General features: G+C 40.3%; 1 protein-coding gene across 1 annotated transcript in view; it reads left to right on the forward strand.

The window, feature by feature from the left end:
* PRDM6 (PR/SET domain 6) overlaps positions 1–21,818 on the forward strand; it is a 105,292-nt gene that overhangs the window by 68,289 nt on the left and 15,185 nt on the right. The window contains exons 5-6 of the mRNA XM_003310792.5: positions 2,205–2,329; positions 13,466–13,808. Coding sequence (XP_003310840.1) covers positions 2,205–2,329; positions 13,466–13,808 — 468 coding nt within the window. The remainder of the gene's footprint in view (positions 1–2,204; positions 2,330–13,465; positions 13,809–21,818) is intronic.

A 21,818-nucleotide genomic window follows, 5' to 3' on the forward strand; every position in this document is an offset into this window, starting at 1 on the left:
ATTTCTGTTGTGAGGTTTTTTATAAAACTCTGAGCTAGAAAATTAGTGAAGATTGTACTTGTCCACTTAGTAAGAGATAGTTTGGTTCTGTAATGGGTACCCAGGGAGCTATTGAGGCAAATTCTGAATTTGGGAAAACAAGAACCCCCTAAGAGGAAGGTGGGCACGGGTAAGTCATTGCCTATCTGTCAATATTAAGTGGGTTTTTTACAACTCCCCCTTTCATGACGGCGCTTACACTATGAGCTCTCTCTGCCGATCTGTTTTCGATTACTTCAGATCTTTACAAAATGAAATACAAAAACACAATTTTAAAAACTGGCATTCATCACCAGTGACCACGTCCAAGAGTAAGAAAATAGAAAAGTTGGACCCTGAAGAGCCAGGCTAATTTTTATTGTACGTGAATGTCCTCTTCACAAAAAGTCAGCTGGTTTAAATTCATTCTGTTATGATTTGTAATATCTAAATGGAATTTTCTTCAAAGCGCCCTTGATTGATTGACCCTTAGCTGAACGTTTTGTTTTTATTTTGAGGCTGACAATAATGTTTGTTGGCATGTGTTCCACTTCAACTGCGTTGGGACGCCATGAAGCTATCTTTATGAGTCATCCAACCACAATACTAAATACATGTCAGCAAAGGAAATATTATCTGAAAAGGGAAAAATCCCTTTGATGTGCTTCAACATGCAGAGATTTCTGCGAGTTTTGGAAGCTCTGCCCACTTGTAAGGAATGGTGTACGCTTACACATTTTTTTCCCCCTTTCGGCCTATTCGGTGCCTCAGAAGACCACCCATTGCTCGAAAACAGTTCTGCTCTTTCAGCAGCAAAGTGTGTCATTTGGTTTTAGCACATTCATTTGCTGGGCGCAGTGTTTATATTAAGGGAAGCCAAACCGAGAGATGAAATGTTGCAAGGGTGAAGTACAAAGTAGACTCAATTTTTCTCAAGTTAGAAGATGCCAGTGATTTATAGCTCAGCTCCAATTTTGATTTTTTTATGTAGCAGTGGAAAGAATTAATAAAATGCAGAGCTCTTGGAGATGCAGAGGGAGGAAGGGTAGCAAGAACTAGGCAACTGGCTGGAGTTTTTGTCAGATATTCATAGAATGTTGGGAAAAACATTCTGCTTAGCTAGCAGTGCCCTCATGAGACAGAATGGCAGCAAGTAAGGAAAATAACAAGATAAATGAAATTTTTGCAGCTGCAAGTAAAATATTGAGAATCTGCACTTTTTTATTGATCTTTATGATCCTATTGCCAAGAGCCACTTTGTGGTGACAAAATATGTTGACAAGTGCATATCTCACTGCCATGAAAAATGTGGAGAAGCATTCGCCTTATGTCTGCAGTATTATACAAGGAACAAATTGCCCTGCTACAGCCAATTCCTTACAGAAAGGAGAAATTTAAGGCCCACCAACCCTACACACTTTTATCTTGAACTTGAGGTTCATATTTGTAATAGCAATTCTTCATTGAGAAAACCAGTCTCAGTCTCCTCATTTTTTTAATCTGTAGGTTTTTTTTTTTTTACAGTACCAAAGCTATTATAAAAAATGTTCATTTTTCGGTACCTTCACTGTATCGTTTCAGAGTGTAATCTTTCAGCCAGAGTAAAGTGCTCCTCTTGTATTTATTGAATTTCCATCCATTTCACATCAGAGGGTTTTTCTCTTCTCCTGTATCAAACTTTAGAAGAGCAGTGGAGAAGATTTTTATTTCCCTGAGTCCTTATATCACAAAGCTGCTTAATTTTATTACAAATTTTGGAATTCCCAATGCCAAGTTGCAATAATACATTTAATGCTTTTCCTTCAAATAAGAAGTCAATAGTATTTATATATGAGGTTGGGGCACCAGTGTCTTTGCAATTTTCCAGGAGGGAATTTTCTCATTAGTGTGAGATGAAATTTTTTAAAAATTAATTCTTCCTTTCTGATGTCTCCTGGGCTAAATATCTGTCTCTTCAGCCAGTTCATTCTAGGGAGGGTCATTGTGGAAATAAATTGAATGCTGTTTATCACACTGAGTTACAGACTCTAATTGGTTGCTGGGGACAATCAGTTGGATGTAAATTTATTACAAACAGAAACTGTTTAGATGGAGCTGCGTAGAACTTTTTCAGGGCAATAAAAATATGGATGGGGGCACATGAGTCCTATGTATTACTAAGCTGGGTTTTCTTTTGTTTTGAATAGGTCGAATATATTCTACCGAGCCTGTATAGATATCCCTAGGGGCACCGAGCTTCTGGTGTGGTACAATGACAGCTATACGTCTTTCTTTGGGATCCCCTTACAATGCATTGCCCAGGATGAAAACTGTAAGAATTTATTTTAGCTCTGAATTCACATTTAAATATACCTATTTCAAAGCTAACTTTTTAAGAGCTTTTTTTGAAACTCATGAAACGTGGTTCACTATAATAAGTAACACAAACATATACAAGTCTATTCCATCGTTTTCTTTTCCCTGCATGTCATCTGCTTTCTCTAGGGCATCTTAACCTGTATGGGCCAGTCCTTCACTTATTAACAACTTCAAAGCCTTTGCCAGAATTTTAAATAATAGTTGAAGCAAGTTAAGTCAGCTGGTATTCACTGAGTACCTACTATGTGTCTGGTTCTATGCTTGCCACCTTAGGGATTACAAGAGCAGTGTAAGATTCACCTTCTGCTCTGAAGGGATGTACAGTCCTGTGGGAGCCACACTGTATGCAAAAATGAAGTAATAAGAAAGCAATGACATTTAATCAGGGGTAACACCCCTTTAGTTGATTGGGTGTGCTTCCTCCTACATAGTCATTTGCATGAGAAATAATATTTAAAATGGTAGATATGTGACTGAGGAATTTGTGTCTTTCTAAATTTTTTGTCTAAAACCATGTCTGGAAACATGTAATTTTCGCCTATCTTTATTACCGTGCCAACCATTATCTTTAAAAGAATTAACATCTAGGCAAATGTGAACTTGCAGCAACTTTCATGTAAACTTTATATTTCTGCTCTATCAGTTATTTGAAAAGTATTTTAAAGTGATTTCGTATTTGGAACAGAATTAGGTTATTCTGATATGCTTCAGTGAGAAACACTGGTTTCAGTGATATTGTGTTTTCTTGTCACCAAATTGACTAATTTGTGAGCTGATAGTTTGATGTTATGCTACAAAAAGAAACAAAGATAACAGATATCTTCTGATAATGGATAAGAAGCTTCATTTTGAAAAAAGTGGGTTTTTAAAATTTTCTTCTCCACTTTCTAACACATGCACTCACATACACAAAAACTGCAATTTAAAAACGCTCATATTATGACTGATCAAAATGCTGATCGTCAGATATTTCTTTCCCATTTTGTCTTTAATTTCTTTGTAAAAAGAAAAATCGTCAAAAAGCCTATTACTATCAACTTTCCTTTTCTATTTTACCCTAACCCCAAAACCAATCTCAAATCAAAAAATAAATCTTTGGACATATAGTACATTCCTCTGATTTTGCAAGCTTCCACTGGAAAGTTTCTTTTCTGCAGCCATATTCCTGTTTGAGGGAGTTCCTGTTTTCATAGGAGAAAATCTCAGTGTTGGCCATGAGTATGCAGTGAGAGGCAAATGTAGACATAGAAGCCACTGTGCTCTGCCTCAAACAGAATGGCTCCATGCCCCATGCCCCCAAAACTAGATCTTTATCTATGCACAGAAAGGCGTCAGCATCAGCCAGCCTCCCCATCTACTAACATGTACTTGTCTGTAGGTTGGAACCTTGATGTAACCATCTAGAGTGTTTGATCCAAAAGGATTCTAGAAATCTCACGAGATCCTCTGTTTCTTCTTTTACTACAACCTGCTACAGACTCTGAAGCTGTTGTTGTGGTGTGTGTGTTGAGGGATGTCTAGAGTAAACAACATATCAAGGCCAAACATTTATTCATTCATTGTTCAGATGTGTAAGGAACACCTACCATGAGCCAGTGTCTTTGCTGGGTGATATAAATACAGCAGTGAACAAAATGGAAAGAATCCCTGCCCTCATGGAGCTTACATTTTAATGGGGGGAGACAGATTATCAACAGATATATAAGTGAATAAATAGTTGGTCAGATGATGATAAGTGTTGTGGGCTAATAAAGCAGAAAAGGGGTAAAGAGGTGCCAGGAGTTGGGAGTTACAGTTTCAGAGAGTGAACGGGGTAAGCTTCACTGGGAAGGTGGCCTTTGGGCAAAGACTTAAGATGGTGAAGGAACAAGCCATGTGTTAGTAGGTAGAAGAGCATTCCTGGCAGCCAGACAGTTATAAGTCCCAAGATGGGAATGTTCCTGGCATGTTGGAAGAGCATCACAGAGGTCAGCATGGGTGCGGCTGAGTGAGTGAGGTGAAGAGGGGTTAACTTAGATGTGGGTGCATGCTAGGGCAGGGAAGACCTTGTAGGGCCCTGGAGGCCATTGTCAGGACCCTGGCTCTAACTCTGTGTGAGCTGGGCAAAGGGAGCTGTTGTAGGGTTTTGAGAAAAAGAACTATTTGACTGAATTTTTTTCAGGAATAATCCCTGAGTGGAGACTGGACAGTAGACTGGACAGGGGGAAGAGCAGGGAATCCAGCTAGAGGCTCTTGCAGGAATCCAGGGGAGAGATGATGGTGGTTTGGACTAGTATGGAAGTGGTGGAGGTGGTGAGAAGTAGTTGGATTCTGGATATGTTTTAAAAGTAAATCCAACAGCATTTTCTGACACATTAGATGCTGAGTGAGAAAGAGGAGTCAGGGATAACTTTGAGGCCTTTGGCCTGAGGAGCTGGAAGGATGGCATGACCACTTACTAAGCTCTGAGCCAGAAATGGAAACTGTGGAGTGACCACTTAGGAAATGCATTTCTTACCCTCGATCTGGATCTCTGGAGTTCGAGACTCATATCCACATGGTGCTTCCACCTGACAATGCTGTCACACGGACAGGAGGGATTGAGGGGTTGGAGTAGAGCATTTTTGGGTCTGTGTGCCATTCACAGCCACCTGACAATGGGTGTCTAAGAGCATACCACTGGCCTTCAGATTTGGTGCCACCGTGCCAAAAATGTACTTTCTGGAAAAAACATACCAGTTTGCTTTTCAGTTCTTCTTTCTGCTAGTGTCTAACCTGAGTGAAGCATTCTTGAGATTGATGATTAGAGTATCGAATAAACTCTACCAGGATATATGATATATCATTTAGCACCTGAAGTCCTTGAAAGAAAATTTGCAAAGCTACAACAGCTTGAAGTATTGTAGACCCAGTAGGAAAACTAAGTAGTTCTTTTGGGTTCCGTTCAGAGCTCTAAGTAAGGGTTGAGGGAAGTTTAAAAGGAATTAAGCCATTGACTAAAGTGCTCAACAGTGACAATCCCCTTTCCCCCAAGGGTATTATAGGAATTTTATTTCAGTTCCTGTCTCAGAGTCATATATCTGTCATGTGATTGGCCACCCAAGAAACCAGCAGAAGGCTTCATCAGATAGTGTGGGGGAGATATATGACTTTGACTGCCTCTAAGATGAATTCTCATTCCATGTGATTCACTGGGAGACCTGGAAACACCTAAATGAGGATTCCTTCTTCTGTGCTAAGAAAATACTCTGTGATTTAAAAGCACAAATGTGTAAAAGGGCATGGGCAGATAATTTAACAGATAGCCTTCCACAGCCCTGAGTAATTTAAATCATCTCCACTGGATTAGCAATTCCAAGACATTTTTATCCCACTGAGCTAGCCACAAAATAAATTAGGTACCTAAAAAGAAGCTTCTTGAGATCAAAGACTTTTTCAATAAAATACCTCCACAGAGCCTCTTTATAGGGCTCTGCGCACAGTGAACAGTGAAGAAATGTGCACTGAATAAATACTGAGGATTTCTATTACCATTATTAGAAGGGATTAAATATTTCAGGCAGATTTTTTGTTGTTGTTAATGAAATTGATACCTGGACCAAGGCATTCAAGGAAAATATGATTTTACTTAGTGAGTAATATTAAGCACTTTCACTTATAAAAATATAACTTTTTTCCCATGGTTCTTTCAACATTGAAAGTACACATTTCCTATCGAGAGTGTGCAGTGGGTTTGGGTTCAGGACGTGCCCCCTCCACTGGCGGCCCCAAAGCAGGGCGGCCGTGGGTACACTCACTGCCTGGACAGCTCATTGAAAGCTGCCTTGACTCAGAGAAGACAGCAGTTCACACAGGCATTTGGGTTCTGGAAGCAATTCCTATGTTATTTTCTTTTTAAAAAAGTCGTATTATAAATGTAATAGAGCTCCAAAGAGAGTGCCTTTCCATCCACTGTGGGCCTTTCAAAAGAGCCTGAAGGAACGCCTGTGTCGACAGATCGCATCCGCAAGAAGGAATGAGGTTCCCCAAAGCTTCCAGTGGGGGATTAGCTCCTGCAGAGTGTAAAGACCTTAGTGTATTCATATTCGTTTCAGAGGAAATTAAAAAAAATCCTGGGAATAAATGTTAAACAAGTCTTCCTGCTGCTTTTTCTGTCTCAGCATATGAAGCTGAGGTGGCAGAATGTGAACCTTGATGGCAACAGGGGAGTTGCTGCACTGGAGTAAACCCTGCCTGGAGGAGCCCTGCCTTTTTCTTTTGATTTTAAAGGGCAGAAAATAAAAAGTGAGACCTCTGCACGGTGCCCCTCACCCCCACCATTCCACCAACAGCGAGAAACTAGGTCAGAGTCAGGAAGGCCCTACTCAAGCCCTTAGTGGTGACCTTTAGAAGATAATGTATAGTTCAGTCCACAAGACCATCTGTGCAGGGCCCCAGGGGAAGCATTGTGATGGGTGCAAAAACCCAGGCCCTGTCCTGGAGGAGCTCAGTCTACAAGAGAACACATAAGCACATAACCACAATATCAAACACTATGCAGATGCTGTGTGAGGTGGCCACAGCAGAGAGCTTGAGCTCGGGGCTGTCAGGCTGTCTAAGTCATTCAGCTGGGAGGAGTCAAGGTTCCAGGCCTCTTGTGTACAGTGCAAAGCTGGGGTTGGCTTAGAACCAGGAACCAAAAGATACTTTCCTGTCCCTGAATGGGGAATAGAAAAATGCTGCCCTCAAGCCAGTAAGCTAAGGAACTGTCCATCTTGGGGCACTGGTGAAAACAAAGTCACACTCTAAAACCTAGCCCTAGTCGTAGGATGTTATGAGGCTTGATTTTGCACTACTTGCCAGCTATGGAAACCCTGAGCCAAGAAACTAATATAAAAATTGGTCTAGAGCTGTTGAAACCTGTAGGTTCCTAGAAGAAGAAAGAAGTCACTCCCCAGGGATGCTTCTGACTCTTCTGCAAGACTCCAACAAGAAGGCAGCACCCACTAAAAAAGGTGTTGACAGAGACAAATGACAAAGGTCTCAGGGAAAGTCACTGTTATGAGAGATTTGACTTTTTGCGTGCTGTAGGCTATTGTGGTGTGCTGCCTCAAGCCCAGCTTTGCTACTGGATGGAGGCGCTCATTCCGACTGTTTGTGGGAGTGTAGGGGGCTGACATCTCGGATGAGTTGTTTCCAGGAATTACCTTTAGCCCACTTGAACCACCTCGCCCTTGGTCATACTTCCTCCCACAGTAGCCCATGTCCAATGACTGGTCAATGTGGGGTGTATAAAGGACTGTTCCCTTGCCTCAAACCAGGACAACCCTAAAGGACATTCATTCCATCCAGCTCCAGAGCTGTTAAACTCCTCCCTCAGCTCAGTGCTGCTTGCCTCACTTCCCAACAGGTGTTGATCCTGAGAGCAATTCCCAAACCCCAAATCCCCATTTCAGAATCTGTTTCTTGGGCGACCTAATTTGAGACAGGTACTCCCAGATTTCCATTTTCAATCCAGACCTCCTTACTGAGCGCCAGACTCCTCTCCAGCTGTCTTGGCAACATCTTCACTTCCATGTCTCACATGCATCTCCAACTAAACCTGCGTAAAACTAAAACCACTCTATTCACTCCCACTAACTGCCTCTCCCATCTTTCAGCAGCTCTCACTCCCAATCATCCAATTGCTGTGTCGAGAAACCTTGACACCTCACTCTTGCTCACCCTTCTATCCAATCAGCCACCAAGTCCTGTTGATTGCATATTCTTAATGCATTTCTTCACTTCATTTCTGCTGCCACCTGACTAGTGTCACCATCCACTCTGGCTTGGACCCCTGCAGTAGCCTTCTGCATGACTTCACACTTTCTTTCTTTAGTTCATGGTGGCCAGAGTGAAGTTTCAACCACTTGCTTATTTTATTGTTTCAGTTTATTCACTTGTTTTGTTAATAGGTAGCTCTGTCCCATAGATCAAAATGCAGAAAGTACTGTGGACATATAAGTCTAGTCTCCTTCCAAGATGCCATCAGTAATGTTGGCAGATTCTCAGGTATTCTTTCAGAGATAATTTTTGCCTATTCAAGCATCTAATCATATTCCCCCTTTTATTCTCTGGCTGTCATTCTCCCACATGTATATGTAGCACACTGTATACACTGTTCTGTACTTTGTTTCTTTATTTACCGATACAGAGTGATGATGCCTTTAAAGCGTAAATCTGATCATCTCACACCCAAGCCTAAAATCTTTTTTGGCTTGCCATTACTCTTTGCTAAATCCCCAGTTCCTTAATATGGTAGCCTATGGGTCACATAGAGTCTCCAGAAACATTTTCTATGGCCCATATAGCATTTTACAAGATTAGATTCCAAACATCTCTAGACTGGCCGTGCCCTGTTCAGAATGTGACCGCCCCCACCATCCTCTGTTGTGTTAACATGCCTCCCATCACCCCATCAGATATTTCCGTGGCCTGTCCATCTCCCACAGGCATTGGCAATTGTGCTGCCTTCCTCTCAAGCCTCGGCTGCAGCCCGTCTCCTCTTCTCTCTCTGGCCACATTGCCTTTTTTTCCATTCCTTTAGTGCCCTGAGCTCCTTCCTACCTCAGCATGGCACAAGACTCTATGGCAAAGCTGCCGATATTCCATCTTTTTGCATTGCCTTTTCCTCCCTTTGCACTTGTATGATGCCCGTGTACCCCTCAGGAACTCAGATTCTCTGATTTATCATTTCCTGATATCCTTTCTTTTCTCTAACAGCACTTACCACACTTGTCTTAACTGTATTTTGTCAATTCTAAAATTTATGGTTTTTTTTTTTTTTTACATTTTAATCTTTCTGAAACTGGCAAGTGTCTTGCAATTAATGGTGACTTACGATTATAATGGTGAAATTAATGGAATGTTACATTTTATGAAACTGAGTAAATATTTATCTGTAAAAACATCAGCTTAATAACTGTCTTTCCCACTAGAGTTTATGTGCCAGAGGGCAGTGACTTTGGTTTTCCTGATCCCCCTATATCCATGGTGCCTAGCACAGGGTCAGGCATGTAATAGATGCTCAGCAACTATTTGTGGACTGAATGAATGAACGAGGAAGGGGTAAACTGAACTTTGTTTTATAGATCCTGAATTTGCCTCTCTCAATATTTTAACTGTCCAAATTTCATGCGTTCATGTTCCTCCTTGACTGTATCCTTTAAGGCTTTGAGAGTTTGCCCTCTTCCCCTTAATCTTTGCGTTTCCAGACTGAAGAGATTGACTAGCTCAATATCGCTTCTTGCAGAAACCACTTCATCTTTTTGGTCATTTTAATAACCCATCTCTGTACCTTTTGCCGTTGTCTATGTTGTCTTTCTTGTGTTGGGATGAAATTTCCTGTCCTTTTCCTGAAAATTTCTTGTGTTTAGTTTATACCTTTAATGGACATAGTCAGTGAGGCTGATATTTAGGAAGAATAATCTTGTGTGTCTCCTAAAAGTCCTGCTTTAAATTTTTTTTAGGAGATAGAGTCTTACTCTGTCACCCAGGCTGGAGTGCAGTGGCATGATCATATACAATAGAGCATTGTAAACTATCGTCACCCTACTGATCTATCAAACACTAGATCTTATTTCTTCTACCAAACTGTAAATTTCTACCCATTAATCAATCTCTCTTCATCCCTACTCCCCTGTCACCCACACATTCTTTTGTTTTAATATAAAAGGTTATGTGACCTTAACAATTTTTTAGAATTAATCAATTAGGTTACTTTTTTTTTTTTGAGACGGAGTTTCAATCTTGTTACCCAGGCTGGAGTGCAATGGCACGGTCTCGGCTCACCGCAACCTCTGCCTCCCAGGTTCAAGTGATTCTTCCGCCCCAGCCTCCCAAGTAGCTGGGATTACAGGCATGTGCCACCACGCCTGGCTAATTTTGTATTTTTAGTAGAGACAGGGTTTCTCCATGTTGGTCAGGCTGGTCTTGAACTCCCGACCTCAGGTGATCTGCTCGCGTCAGCCTCCCAAAGTGCTGGGATTACAGGCGTGAGCCACCACATCCGGCTCAGTTAGGTTACTTTCTAGGAGTGTAAGTCAGAGCTCAGAATCTATCATCTACACTTAGAGTATTATTTGTATTATTTACCCCCAGAAGCATTTTATTCCTTTTCCTACAGTGAGGCAGCTGGCCAGTGTTTCCCACTCTCTTGCATGTTGATGACATCTTCATTCTATGGTTTTTCTCACCATGCATTACTTCCTGTTAGTCTGAAATTGCCTGACCTGTAAAAGCTTAATGTTGCCTAAAACCTCGTGGGCTTCCCTGTGCTTTGCCTCTCCTGGATTAGTAATGAAAGGGCCAAACAAGGTGGTTCTACCCCAATCTCTGACAATGCTGCTGTTTTTATGTTTTATTTAAAAAAATGCCAGAGCATGGCAAAACATTCCTTCTTGTCGTTAAGTGCCTATTTAAAAAGTAACAATCTGTGTGCCATAAAATATTTTTTAAGTGTAAAAACTGTCCACAAATTCTATATTGATTATATTCTTTTGCCCCAGAATTGAAATATACATAAATATTTGTATATAGAATAAAGACATACATACAAACATACGTACGTAGGTGTATATAAGTATATGTATAACGTAAGTATATATAACATGTATATTTATGTATATAATACACACAAAACAATGTACTAGCTGTAAAAACATCCTTTAAATTTCGAAACACAGCTATTGAGCAGAGATGCTATGAATGTATGGTCAGAAAAAAAAAAATTCTGTCTTATAAGTCTGAAAGCTAAAACTTGCCACCTAGATATGTCCTTAAGTGAATGTGTGACCCAGGGTAAGTTACTGGACCTTCTTGGGACTCAGCTTTTGTCATTTGTAACAGGAGAAGGTAGGATTAGATCAGTGATTCTCAGCCCCGATTTCACTTTAGAAGCAGTTGGGAAACTTTAAAAAATGTAGATGCCCAGGCCCTATGGAGAGATTATAATGTAGTTTTTAAAGATTCTCCTGTGTGAGTCTAATGTGCAGTACCCAAGGTTAAGAACTGCCAACTAGACAAACGCTAGGCTCTTTCTAGGTCTGCAAGTCTCTTGCTTTACTTTTCTTTCCTAAGACAGTATGGGCTATGCCGACAAAGCCCTGCAGACAGAGCTAGTCCTCTGGTTGGATTTGCTTAACACATGTGATGCTGCAGAATGTTCTCAGTTGAAGAGTGCTTAGGCAGCACACCTACCCCTTTCTGTGCCCACACATGGCATCTCCCTGTCCACTTGAGCACAGAGCTTCGTGGCAGTCATGGTCCCCCACCGTTGAGGATGCCTGCATCTTCGTGCCATGTAGCATTCTCAGCGATGATCTGTGGCACAGCATGAGGAGTGCTCCCAGGTCATGTGTTTCCTGCCACGCGGCCTTGAACTGGTGGCCAGTGGCCATAGTCTGCATTATTTTGTTACTTGCTATCACAGTCTTTTTGCCAATATCCTTTTCAAAATTTTTGGTCTCTAATTTCATTCTCTTGACCACCTGGTAACTTTAATCTCTCAGCCTTGAAATGACCCATAGATATAGTAGTTAAAATAAAAAAAGAAGAATTTTTAAGCCTATTAGGTTCTAATCACTTCTGGACCTATGAAATGACCAGCAAATAGTTTATAAATATTATTAACTCACTAATGTCTTAATAAAAAGAACAGCAAATTCTAGATATATTATTAGATTTATCTCCTCGGAAGTATTTCTTCTAGTTCTCTCCCCACTTCCACTGCCACCACCCCAGTTTAGGGCCATCTCCCTCACACCCGTCGCTTCTCCTTCTATAATAAAAATGGTAGTTGCTGTTCATGATAGGCCCTGTAATAAGTACTTTCATTGGTGTATTTAAACCTTGTAAAAGGGGACTTTAAAGATGAGGATGCTAAGGCTCATAGGGCCGAACATCTATTTAGTGTCAACCATAGGTCAAGCTCTTTACTAAATGCTGTCTCTATGTTATGTCATTCAGTCCTGAGAGTGACTATTTTACATTATACCAGGGACCAAATCACGGATTTAGATGTTCCATACTTGCCCAAGGCTAGTAAATAGTGGAGTTAAAACCTCAGCCATCTCAGCCACCACACCATGCTGCTATTATTTTTAGAAGCATTAGTACCACTGTCCTCATTTTATAGATGGAATAACTGCGGCCCAGAGCTATTGAATACTTTGCCTAAGACCACTTAGCTAATAAGAGGAAGAGGCAGGATTTGAACCTAGGTCTTTCAGATTCCAAAGCCCGAGTCACAAGCACCACACTTGGTTGCCTCCTACTCTTTCCTTATCCACTTGCATCCCATCTATAAATCAGGTCTCTCTCAAGCCCTTCCTGAACACTGGTTCTATTTTTCTTGCTATCCCTCTGCTCAGGAATGGTCTGTGTCTACTTCCTAGGTCTGAAATATCTTATTTATTTATTTGGACTTTTAAGGCCCTCTGAGGTCTCCTTCTGACCCCCAATCCTTATTCCTAGAGTGACCAGATCCCATGCCCTGCTCAGTCAGCCCGTCTCCCTTACTGCATGCGACACTCCTCCTGCCTCCTCCCACCTGCATGCTAGACTTCTCCTGCCTCCAGGTGTCTTTCATCTTGTTCCCTTCATCTCTTCAAATAGTTTTTCCTGGATACCTATCCTGTGCTGCCAAGATCTGGAGGAAAGCCTGAAATTCTCCATCAGTCAAGCTGAATCCGTTTTCTCTGCACTGCTCAGGGCTACCCTCTCTGGGCAACATCCCCTGCTCACTCCCTCTCTCTTGCTGTGCCTCCCATCTAAACTCCCTCCAGGCATAGGTGCAGTGTGGTGCTCACTATGGACTCCTGTATGTCTGAAGTCATAAGTGAACTCCATGAGGGCAAAGACCATGTAAAACAATCCTGAGCATATAGTTGCTTAATAAATAGGCATCAGATGAGTTATTAATCTGTGATAATAGTTTTTTCCCCTCAAATCAGATGGTTTGTTATGTTAATTCTGAGTCCAGAAACACAAATTCTTAAAATGTTGATTTATTTGATTTTTTAAAAGTATGTGTTATTGTGCTTATTTTAAAGGCTAATAAAACTGTTCTTCTAAACTGTTGCTATTCTCCTAGTAAATGTCCCTTCAACGGTAATGGAAGCCATGTGCAGACAAGACGCCCTGCAGCCCTTCAACAAAAGCAGCAAACTCGCCCCTACTACCCAGCAGCGCTCCGTGGTTTTCCCCCAGACTCCGTGCAGCAGGAACTTCTCTCTTCTGGATAAGTCTGGGCCCATTGAATCAGGATTTAATCAAATCAACGTGAAAAACCAGCGAGTCCTGGCGAGCCCAACTTCCACAAGCCAGCTCCACTCGGAGTTCAGTGACTGGCATCTTTGGAAATGTGGGCAGTGCTTTAAGACTTTCACCCAGCGGATCCTCTTACAGATGCACGTGTGCACGCAGAACCCCGACAGGTAACCCTGACTCTCACTGCGGACAGTGTGTTTGCTTAGTGAGACCCACTGCTTGCCTTCCCGCCAACTTCTGAGCACCTCCACAGGGGAAGCCCTGTGATAAGTGGTGTCTGCATTCTGGAAGGTCAGAGAGAAATGCGAGACCACTGCTTGACTTTCTTGCATATAAGGTTGGTGGCTGCAGAGAGGAATCTGCACTTGCCTTCCAAACAGTTCTGCCCAAGCCTAAAAGGGAGAGAAATAGAAGGAACGTTTATGAATATCATAGGTGGAAAAATGAGGTCAGGATAATTAGAATCTTCACTGTCTTCCAAAGATAATATAGCTGGCTGCTCTGCTGCTGTCACAGTCATTTCAGGGTTCACCTCCAGTGTGCCGTGGGTATGAACTTAATTAAGTACTAAGAGGTAATGAATTGGAATTTTTTGCTTAGTACTATTTTTCTTCAGAGCATGCAAACCCATAAATCCTGCAAAGCTGTCAAAAGGAAATACCTACTCTGCTAGTGATGTGGAGGAAAACAGATGCCACTTATTCAATAAACTAATATCCACACAGAAGAAAAATGTTGACTAGATACCTCAGAGTCAAAGTTGGTTTGAAAGTTTGTCAATAAAGAATTTTATGGCCATGAACTGAGGATGAAATTTAGCTGAACAAGTGAATTAAAATTTCAGGTGTACTCTGACGAGTGGCACAGTAGATATAATGGAACTATTATTTATGAATCAAAACCGGTTCATTTGACAGTTTTGATAGCTGGGAGCGCAAAAGACAAAAATCAAATTAATTCAATAAGAAAGGATTGCTTGTGTTTTTATCTCTCCTCCATGTTCTATGAAAACTTGATGAAAACCCAAGTATCTAAGAATAGCATTCAAAATGCACTTTGAATATAAAAGCAGAAGATAATTTTTGAAGCTGGGGTAGGAGACTTGGAAGCAGGGCTCTTGGGTTATTTTCTTAATTTTGCCACTAATTTAAGCAAGCCACTTGGCTCTCCTCGCCTAATAATGTACACCCAGCTCTTCCCTCCCAGCTCTGGAGGGTACACAGTGTGCCTAGAAAACCCAAGCAGAGGCAGGGAGGATGGAGGTGGCGGGGAGAGGGAGTGGATATTTTGTAAAATAATAATAATCAATTACAGGATACATGTGCACATTACACATGCATACATTTTTATTTGTGCTGTTGGAAAAACTACTTGCTTAGCATCAACATTGCTGTACCTAATTAATGTTGAAACATTAATTAGGGTTGTTAAGGCAGCTATGTCTTCACAATCTTTTATTTTCAATAGGCGAGCCCCCTGGTGAGAGTATCAACAGACTTCTGCACATCTTAGTACTATTGGTGTAGAGGTGATACAAAAGTTAAAAATGTTTTCCTCATTCAGAAAAGATACTTTTCAAAATTTGCCTTCCTTGCAAGTATACGTAGAACCTCAAGATATGTCTCTTTTAAGTTTGCAAAGCATTTTAGTAGTCTTTAAAATACAAAAGATGCATTAAAATCTGATTATAAACTTGCTTTTTAAATAGAGTGAATTCAGATAGTTGGATCTATTATTTGCAAAGGTTCATTATAGTCATAATAACTAATTATACCAGGTAAAATAAAATAATAGTTGAAAAATTTCTGGATAGTAGAACTTTCAAAGTTTAGCTTTGAAGATGAGATGAGATGAGTTTATGCTGAATGCCATATAAAGCAATGAAACTATTTCATGGTAAGTAGATACTGAAACAGACTGTTTTGTCTGATCTCAGTTACGCTTAGAAAATCATATGTGTGGGGCCGGGCGCAGTGGCTCACGCCTGTAAACCCAGCACTTTGGGAGGCCGAGGCAGGCGGATCACGAGGTCAGGAGATCCAGACCATCCTGGCTAACACGGTGAAACCCTGTCTCTACTAAAAACACAAAAAATTAGCCAGGCATGGTGGCGGGCGCCTGTAGTCCCAGCTACTTGGGACGCTGAGGCAGGAGAATGGTGTGAACCCAGAAGGCGGAGCTTGCAGTGAGCCGAGATCGCGCCACTGCACTCCAGCCTGGGCGACAGAGTGAGACTCCATCTCAAAAAAAAAAAAAAAAAAAAATCATATGTATGTGTTATGATGTCTGTCCTGTAAAATAATAATGTCATAATTCGTAATATACTTATGTATATTATCAGAAAAAATACCTGAAAAACTAGAAAGCTTACGTATTCAAAATACATTTCAGTGGGAGATTGTTAGGTCTATACTGATTCCAAGCTAATTTAGAGTTACTGGCAAAAATCTAGGCGGCATGAGACTTCTGTCTTATCATGGACCCTGATGGGCTTATTTGATTCAGATGTCCAAGTGTGGAATCGCCAGCCTTTCCAGATGAGGTGAAGTAATGGGCTTGTTATCTGGGAAGGTGCCAGAGTGGGATTAAATTACTGAAGCAGTGGGTTCCTTCCCTGCAGTTTGTTGGTAAAGACTTGAGAGGTGTTCACCATCATTCTTGAATAAGTTAAAATAAAAAATTACTTCAAAAGATCAGTTCCTTTATAAGCAAAGTAATAAAATACAATGTTTCTTAGTAATGATGAGGAAATGCTTGACTTACATCATCACATCTGAGTTGATTGTTGAAGATAAGGGGAAATAGAGGGAGATATCCAGTCACTTGAACCCCCTAATTTCATTCTAGTTACATAATTTGCTTTTAGTATAAAGGGCTGGAATGGCTCATTTCTGTTCCGGAACCCAGTATGCTCTGTTTGTACCAGAAAGTTTGGAGGTAAGAGATACTCTCCGTAATTTCTTAACCACATGGGTGAATTGCTAAATGGAAAAAATGTACAGAACTATAATGGAACATCAAATTTGTTCATGACAGTAGCTACGTTTGGAACCTTTTCATGGTTATTATCCACGTGGATTACAACTGCTGAATACAGGTTGAGTATCCCTTGTCCAAAATTCTTGGGACCAGAAGAGTTTTTGATTTTGGGTTGTTTTGGATTTGGGATGTTTGCATTATACTCACTGGGTTAGCATGCCAAATCTGAAAATCTGAAATCTGAAATGCACCAATGAGCATTTCCTTTGAGCATCATGTTGCTGTTCATAAAATTTTGGATTTTGGAGCATTTTGGATTTTCATATTTGGGATGCTCAACATGTATACATATATTCTTTAGTGATTGATTCCATAGATCAGCTGGCCTTTAGTCTTTAGCAATATATGCCCATTCAGCCACTTACAGTGAAAAGGCTGGATAGTTAGAATGCATTTCCCTTGCTCAAAAAACTCAAAAGCTTTTATTTTGATAGGAAAATCTTGCTAGAACCAGGTACAAGAAAGGCAAGAAAGGGGGACACAGGAGAGAAAGTCAGAAGGTAAAACAGATTAGAGTTTCAAACAAGTCCAAATTTGAAACAGGCCCTTGAATCTGAGGTCCAAATGATTTTTTATTCAATGGACTGAATATTTGGCCATGAAACCCCAGATATTTGAACCTCCATCCAAGAGACTTTGTGTCTGTATTCATGAGCTTTTTCATGTGAGGTACCATCAAAAGTCTATGCCTTGATATAAAGGAAAGAAATCCGTAGATCCTCAGGGATCCCAGCCTCACTGTTTTTTTTTTTTTTTTTTTTTACCACTGTGTTATTCACATTTAACACAGAAAAAAAAAATCTGTCTGACCTGGCAAAGTAGAAATCAGCACTAAAGACAAAAAACACACCCATGAGGGTCCAGGAACCATGGAATTATTATTTCTTGATTTTGTTCTGTTAAGCAAAATCAAAAATCTCTTCCTCCTTTTTCCCAGGCTACTGACTTTTTCTTTTCCTGAAGAAATTCGAAGAGAAGAAGCTGTTGGAATCTAAATCAACCAACATTTTGTTCAGGGACTTTATAAACATTTGGGGTTTTGCATAAGCTTATTGCCTAGGCCAAAGTAGCTTTTCTTGCTTTTGCTCGAACCAAAAGTTAGAAATCCCTTTTCTCTTCTGCTTTTTCTGCTGCAGAAACTCTCAGCACTCCCATTGGGGGCAGTATGGTGGTGGGGGGTATGCTCCAGAAAGGGGTAAGCAAAGCCTTCAATCACAATGGATTGTTTTCTGACAAGTATGTTCTCTTTTATTTCCTGCAGAAAGTGTCTTTATAATGCTTATTTTTATTTTGCATCCCTTTTCTTTTCCTTTCTCCTTTTTGGCTCTTTGTGCCACATGGGGCAAGTCTGCCTTCAGCCTCCTGGGCACACCATCACCTATTCACATTTGTGTTTTAAGTATCATTGTTTGTAAGAGATGTGGTGGGATCAGAGGGTAAAATGACATTAGAAGGGGCTCTCTGATAGGAGGGCCTGGAGAGAATTCATCATCATCATAGTTTCTTAGAATGTATCAGTATTCTTGTGTCCCACTTCTTCCCTATCCCCCAAGTGTGAAGGTTATCTTCTTTCTAGCTTTGATGTTCTTCAGGCTGTTTGGTCTTGCACTTCTGTCACTGTCCTGAAATATTTTTCTCCTTACGTAGAACTGAGTTCTTTTCTCACTCCACCCAGCCAGCAGTGACCTAAGTCATCTCCCTTTGAAGTCTTGAGAGATTTGCACTTGGGCTGGCTGATGTTGAGCAAGGAGAGATTGTGGCCCCAACTGAACAAGTTTTGTCCTGGAGGCCATGGAAGAAAAAATCAAAGCAGGATTAATATTTTTAAGCCAAACCATACTTAATTTTGTTAAATGTTTCATCCTTTTCCCATGTATACACCAAACCAATTACAGATTAAAAGCAAATGAATTGCACATTTTACCGGAGTTATCTTTGGCAAAGGAGGTGCCAGTGACCAGGAGTGCCAGGAGATGTGCAAGATTGTCTCTCTGCCTTCTTTCTGCTTAAACATTTACCAGCATTGATATATACCAACTAAATCTACCCAGGTGTTTTCTGTTCTTCAGTTCTGTCTTTCTTAAGGAGCACCTTTCTGTTTTTTCATCAAGCTGGGTATTTCTATGTCAGAACTAGCCACACAAAGCTATTTACATTTAAATTAATCCAAATTAAGTAAAATAGTACTTCAGTTTCTCAGGCGCACTAGCCACACATGAAGTGTGCAGCAGTTGCATGTGGCTCGTGGCTCCAGTATTGGCTAGCTCAGATACAGAACAGCTCCGTCATTAGACAACACTACTAAAGATCTCAAATGGTAAAAAAAAAAAAAAAAAAAAAAAAAAACATAAGTTACTTGTGGTTGTGAGATACTGTCCTTTTGTGAGGCATACTGTTTGCCTTTGCTTTGAGAAGAGTGAAGTGCTGTATGTCTATGATGATTTAGAGAGAATAAAGTGCTTTAAAAAGGAGATTTTGGGACTGGGCACAGTGGCTCCCACCTGTAATCCCAGCACTTTGGAAGGCCAAGTCAGGCAGATCACTTGAGCCCAGGAGTTTGAGACCAGCCTGGGCAACCTGGTGAAACCCCATCTCTACAAAAAATATAAAAATTAGCTGGGCATGGTGGCACGTGCCTGTAGTCCCAGCTACTCAGGAGGCTGAGAGGTGGAAGGATCACTTGAGCACAGGAGTTTGAGGCTGCAGTGAGCCACGATCACGCCACTGTACTCCAGCCTGGGCAACAGAGCGAGACCCTGTCTCAAAAAATTAAAAAAATTAAAGAAGATTTCCATTTAGTTGTGCAATGTCATGAGATCCTGGAAAGAGTAAAGCTAAACTCAGCACTCAAGAATGTCAGTTCTTAAGAGTGTCTCCGAGTATGACACATCAAGGGAGGCAGAACTTCAGAATTGATTATATCCAAAAGTTTAATAAGTCTTACCTTTTGGTCAGACCTTGGAAAATTAATGGGAATGTTGGTTGTCAGAATAAAAAGCTGAGTAATGACAATTAATTGTGCGCTCCAAAGGCCCTTTGGCTGTATATTGAAAGACATGGAGTTAGGATGTGCTAATTGAAATGGGCAAACATAGTCTTAACTCCTGTGGCCAGTTGTCCCAAAAGAAGTTGTGATGCCTGAGATTCCAAAGTGATGATAATGTTTCCTAAGCTCTGCTGTTGGGCCTGAAGATTTAATTTTTGAACGTATTCCTGTTTCCCTGGATGAAACCCTAGGCACATAATCAATTTTAAAATTACTTTTTGATCATTTTCTTTTATTCATATTTTAAGGAAATATTGAAAATACAAGAAAAGGGGGTTTAAAGGAATCTTGTCTACTTACAGTGTAACTTCTGTACTTTCTAAGGGCTAACTTTCTATAAATTTCTAGGCTGAAAGAGACACTGTTATTTTAGTGGCAGGTGAGGTACATCCTTCAGTTCTAAATTCTATACAGAATCAGCCTCTGCAAAGGTGTATGTGACCAAGTATTCTAAAATATTATTTTTCAATGTACCTAAGAATGAAGGAATACTGCTTTGCTTTTAGAGATTAACTAAAACAGTTTTGGTCCTATATTTTGGTACTAGATTTTCTTACTCTGAATTCTCAACTTTTTACCAATGCATTTAAATTTTCCATATTCCAATGAGCATGTACACACACACACAACCATAGAAAGCTCCATGTATAGGGAGCTGACTTGTAGACATGATGGAGAATAGAGATCATATTGGTGATGCTGTATCTTGGGAGGCAGTGTATTGTACAGATTTCCTGGGTCATGCACATTTGTCAATTACCTGAAAACAAGAACAAGCATGAGATGCAAGAGATAGATCATCACCTTCAGTCCATTCCCCTTACCAGGCAGATGAGAAAACAGGTCAGGGAAGTTGAGTGGCTTGTCCAAATGCCACAGCTGATCAGAGTCAGGGGTCCTATCTCTCCCGTTCTAGCGCCTTCCATTCAGTCAACCTGAGTTCTGCGAAGTTTTAAAAACTGTGCCATAGGTCACTGCTTCCCTAGCATATGCCTCTCAAGCCAGTGCCAGGCAAAGGTGATGTTTTAGAATCCAATTTGCCTTCCATTGGCGTTACTTTGATATAAGAATTCAACATAAGCCTCTCTGTGGTCATTTCTGCTCTCCTGTGTGTAAACCTTTACCACCGTGAACTATTAACATAAAAAGGATGGATTGACTTCTGACTGTGAGAAATAAATCACCCCAACTTTTGACAGCAGAGTTAGAAAAAAAAGAAAAGATTAATTGGTTTTATTTAGTGGCTTATTGTTTATTGTGATAGCCATTAAAAATAGATAACCAGAGGCTAATAAATGTTAATGGTCCCTTCACTGTTAGAAAAATCAATTGTCAGTGAATATAGCATATATTAATATATTATTTTGTTTATAATCTTCAATAACAGTTTAGAAAATTCAACCCTGAGAGAATTATTTTTTCAGGAACCCTTTTAAGTTTAATGTTTACCACAAAGAACAGATTCGGCAGGAGGACATTTTCCTCTACATATAATTTTAATGGTTTTCAAAGGATTATTTTATAATTATAATAAAATGCATGTGTAATTTGGCAAGATTGATAAACTCCTTACCAAAGACTTTTTATATATTTCTTTGAAACTTGTTTGAGAGCAGTTAGATAGATTTCTAAATGTAAGTAATTAAAATTGTATAGTATTGAGTTATTGACCAATCCTTGGCTATTAATCAAGCTAAAAAATTCTACAATCAGGGCTCAGTGTGCTGAAGCCTGGTAAAATAATAGTATTTGTGTTCAGTGAGGCAAGTAGCCACAATTAAGCAGTTCACTTGACAAATGAGAGGGTACACTTTATTTTGCACTTAATTGAATTGTTGTACATGCTCAGTCACCATTGTCTCCTGGCCCTTCATTTTGGTTTCTGGTCATTGGAGCTTATGCATTTGTTAAAAGTTGAGCAATTAAGTCTGCTTTCACCATTGGTTTCTGAGTGCAGCCAGAAACGTCTGGCTCATAAGCCAGGGCTTAGTGAATGCTGTTAATATCCCTCACGACAGATTATTAATTATCTGAACAAAAATTTTGATAAACAAATTAGAATCCTGTCAAGGAATGATATGAAATAGCTTTG

Source organism: Pan troglodytes, chromosome 4 (assembly GCF_028858775.2).
Source record: "Pan troglodytes isolate AG18354 chromosome 4, NHGRI_mPanTro3-v2.0_pri, whole genome shotgun sequence".
Lineage (NCBI taxonomy): Eukaryota > Metazoa > Chordata > Mammalia > Primates > Hominidae > Pan > Pan troglodytes.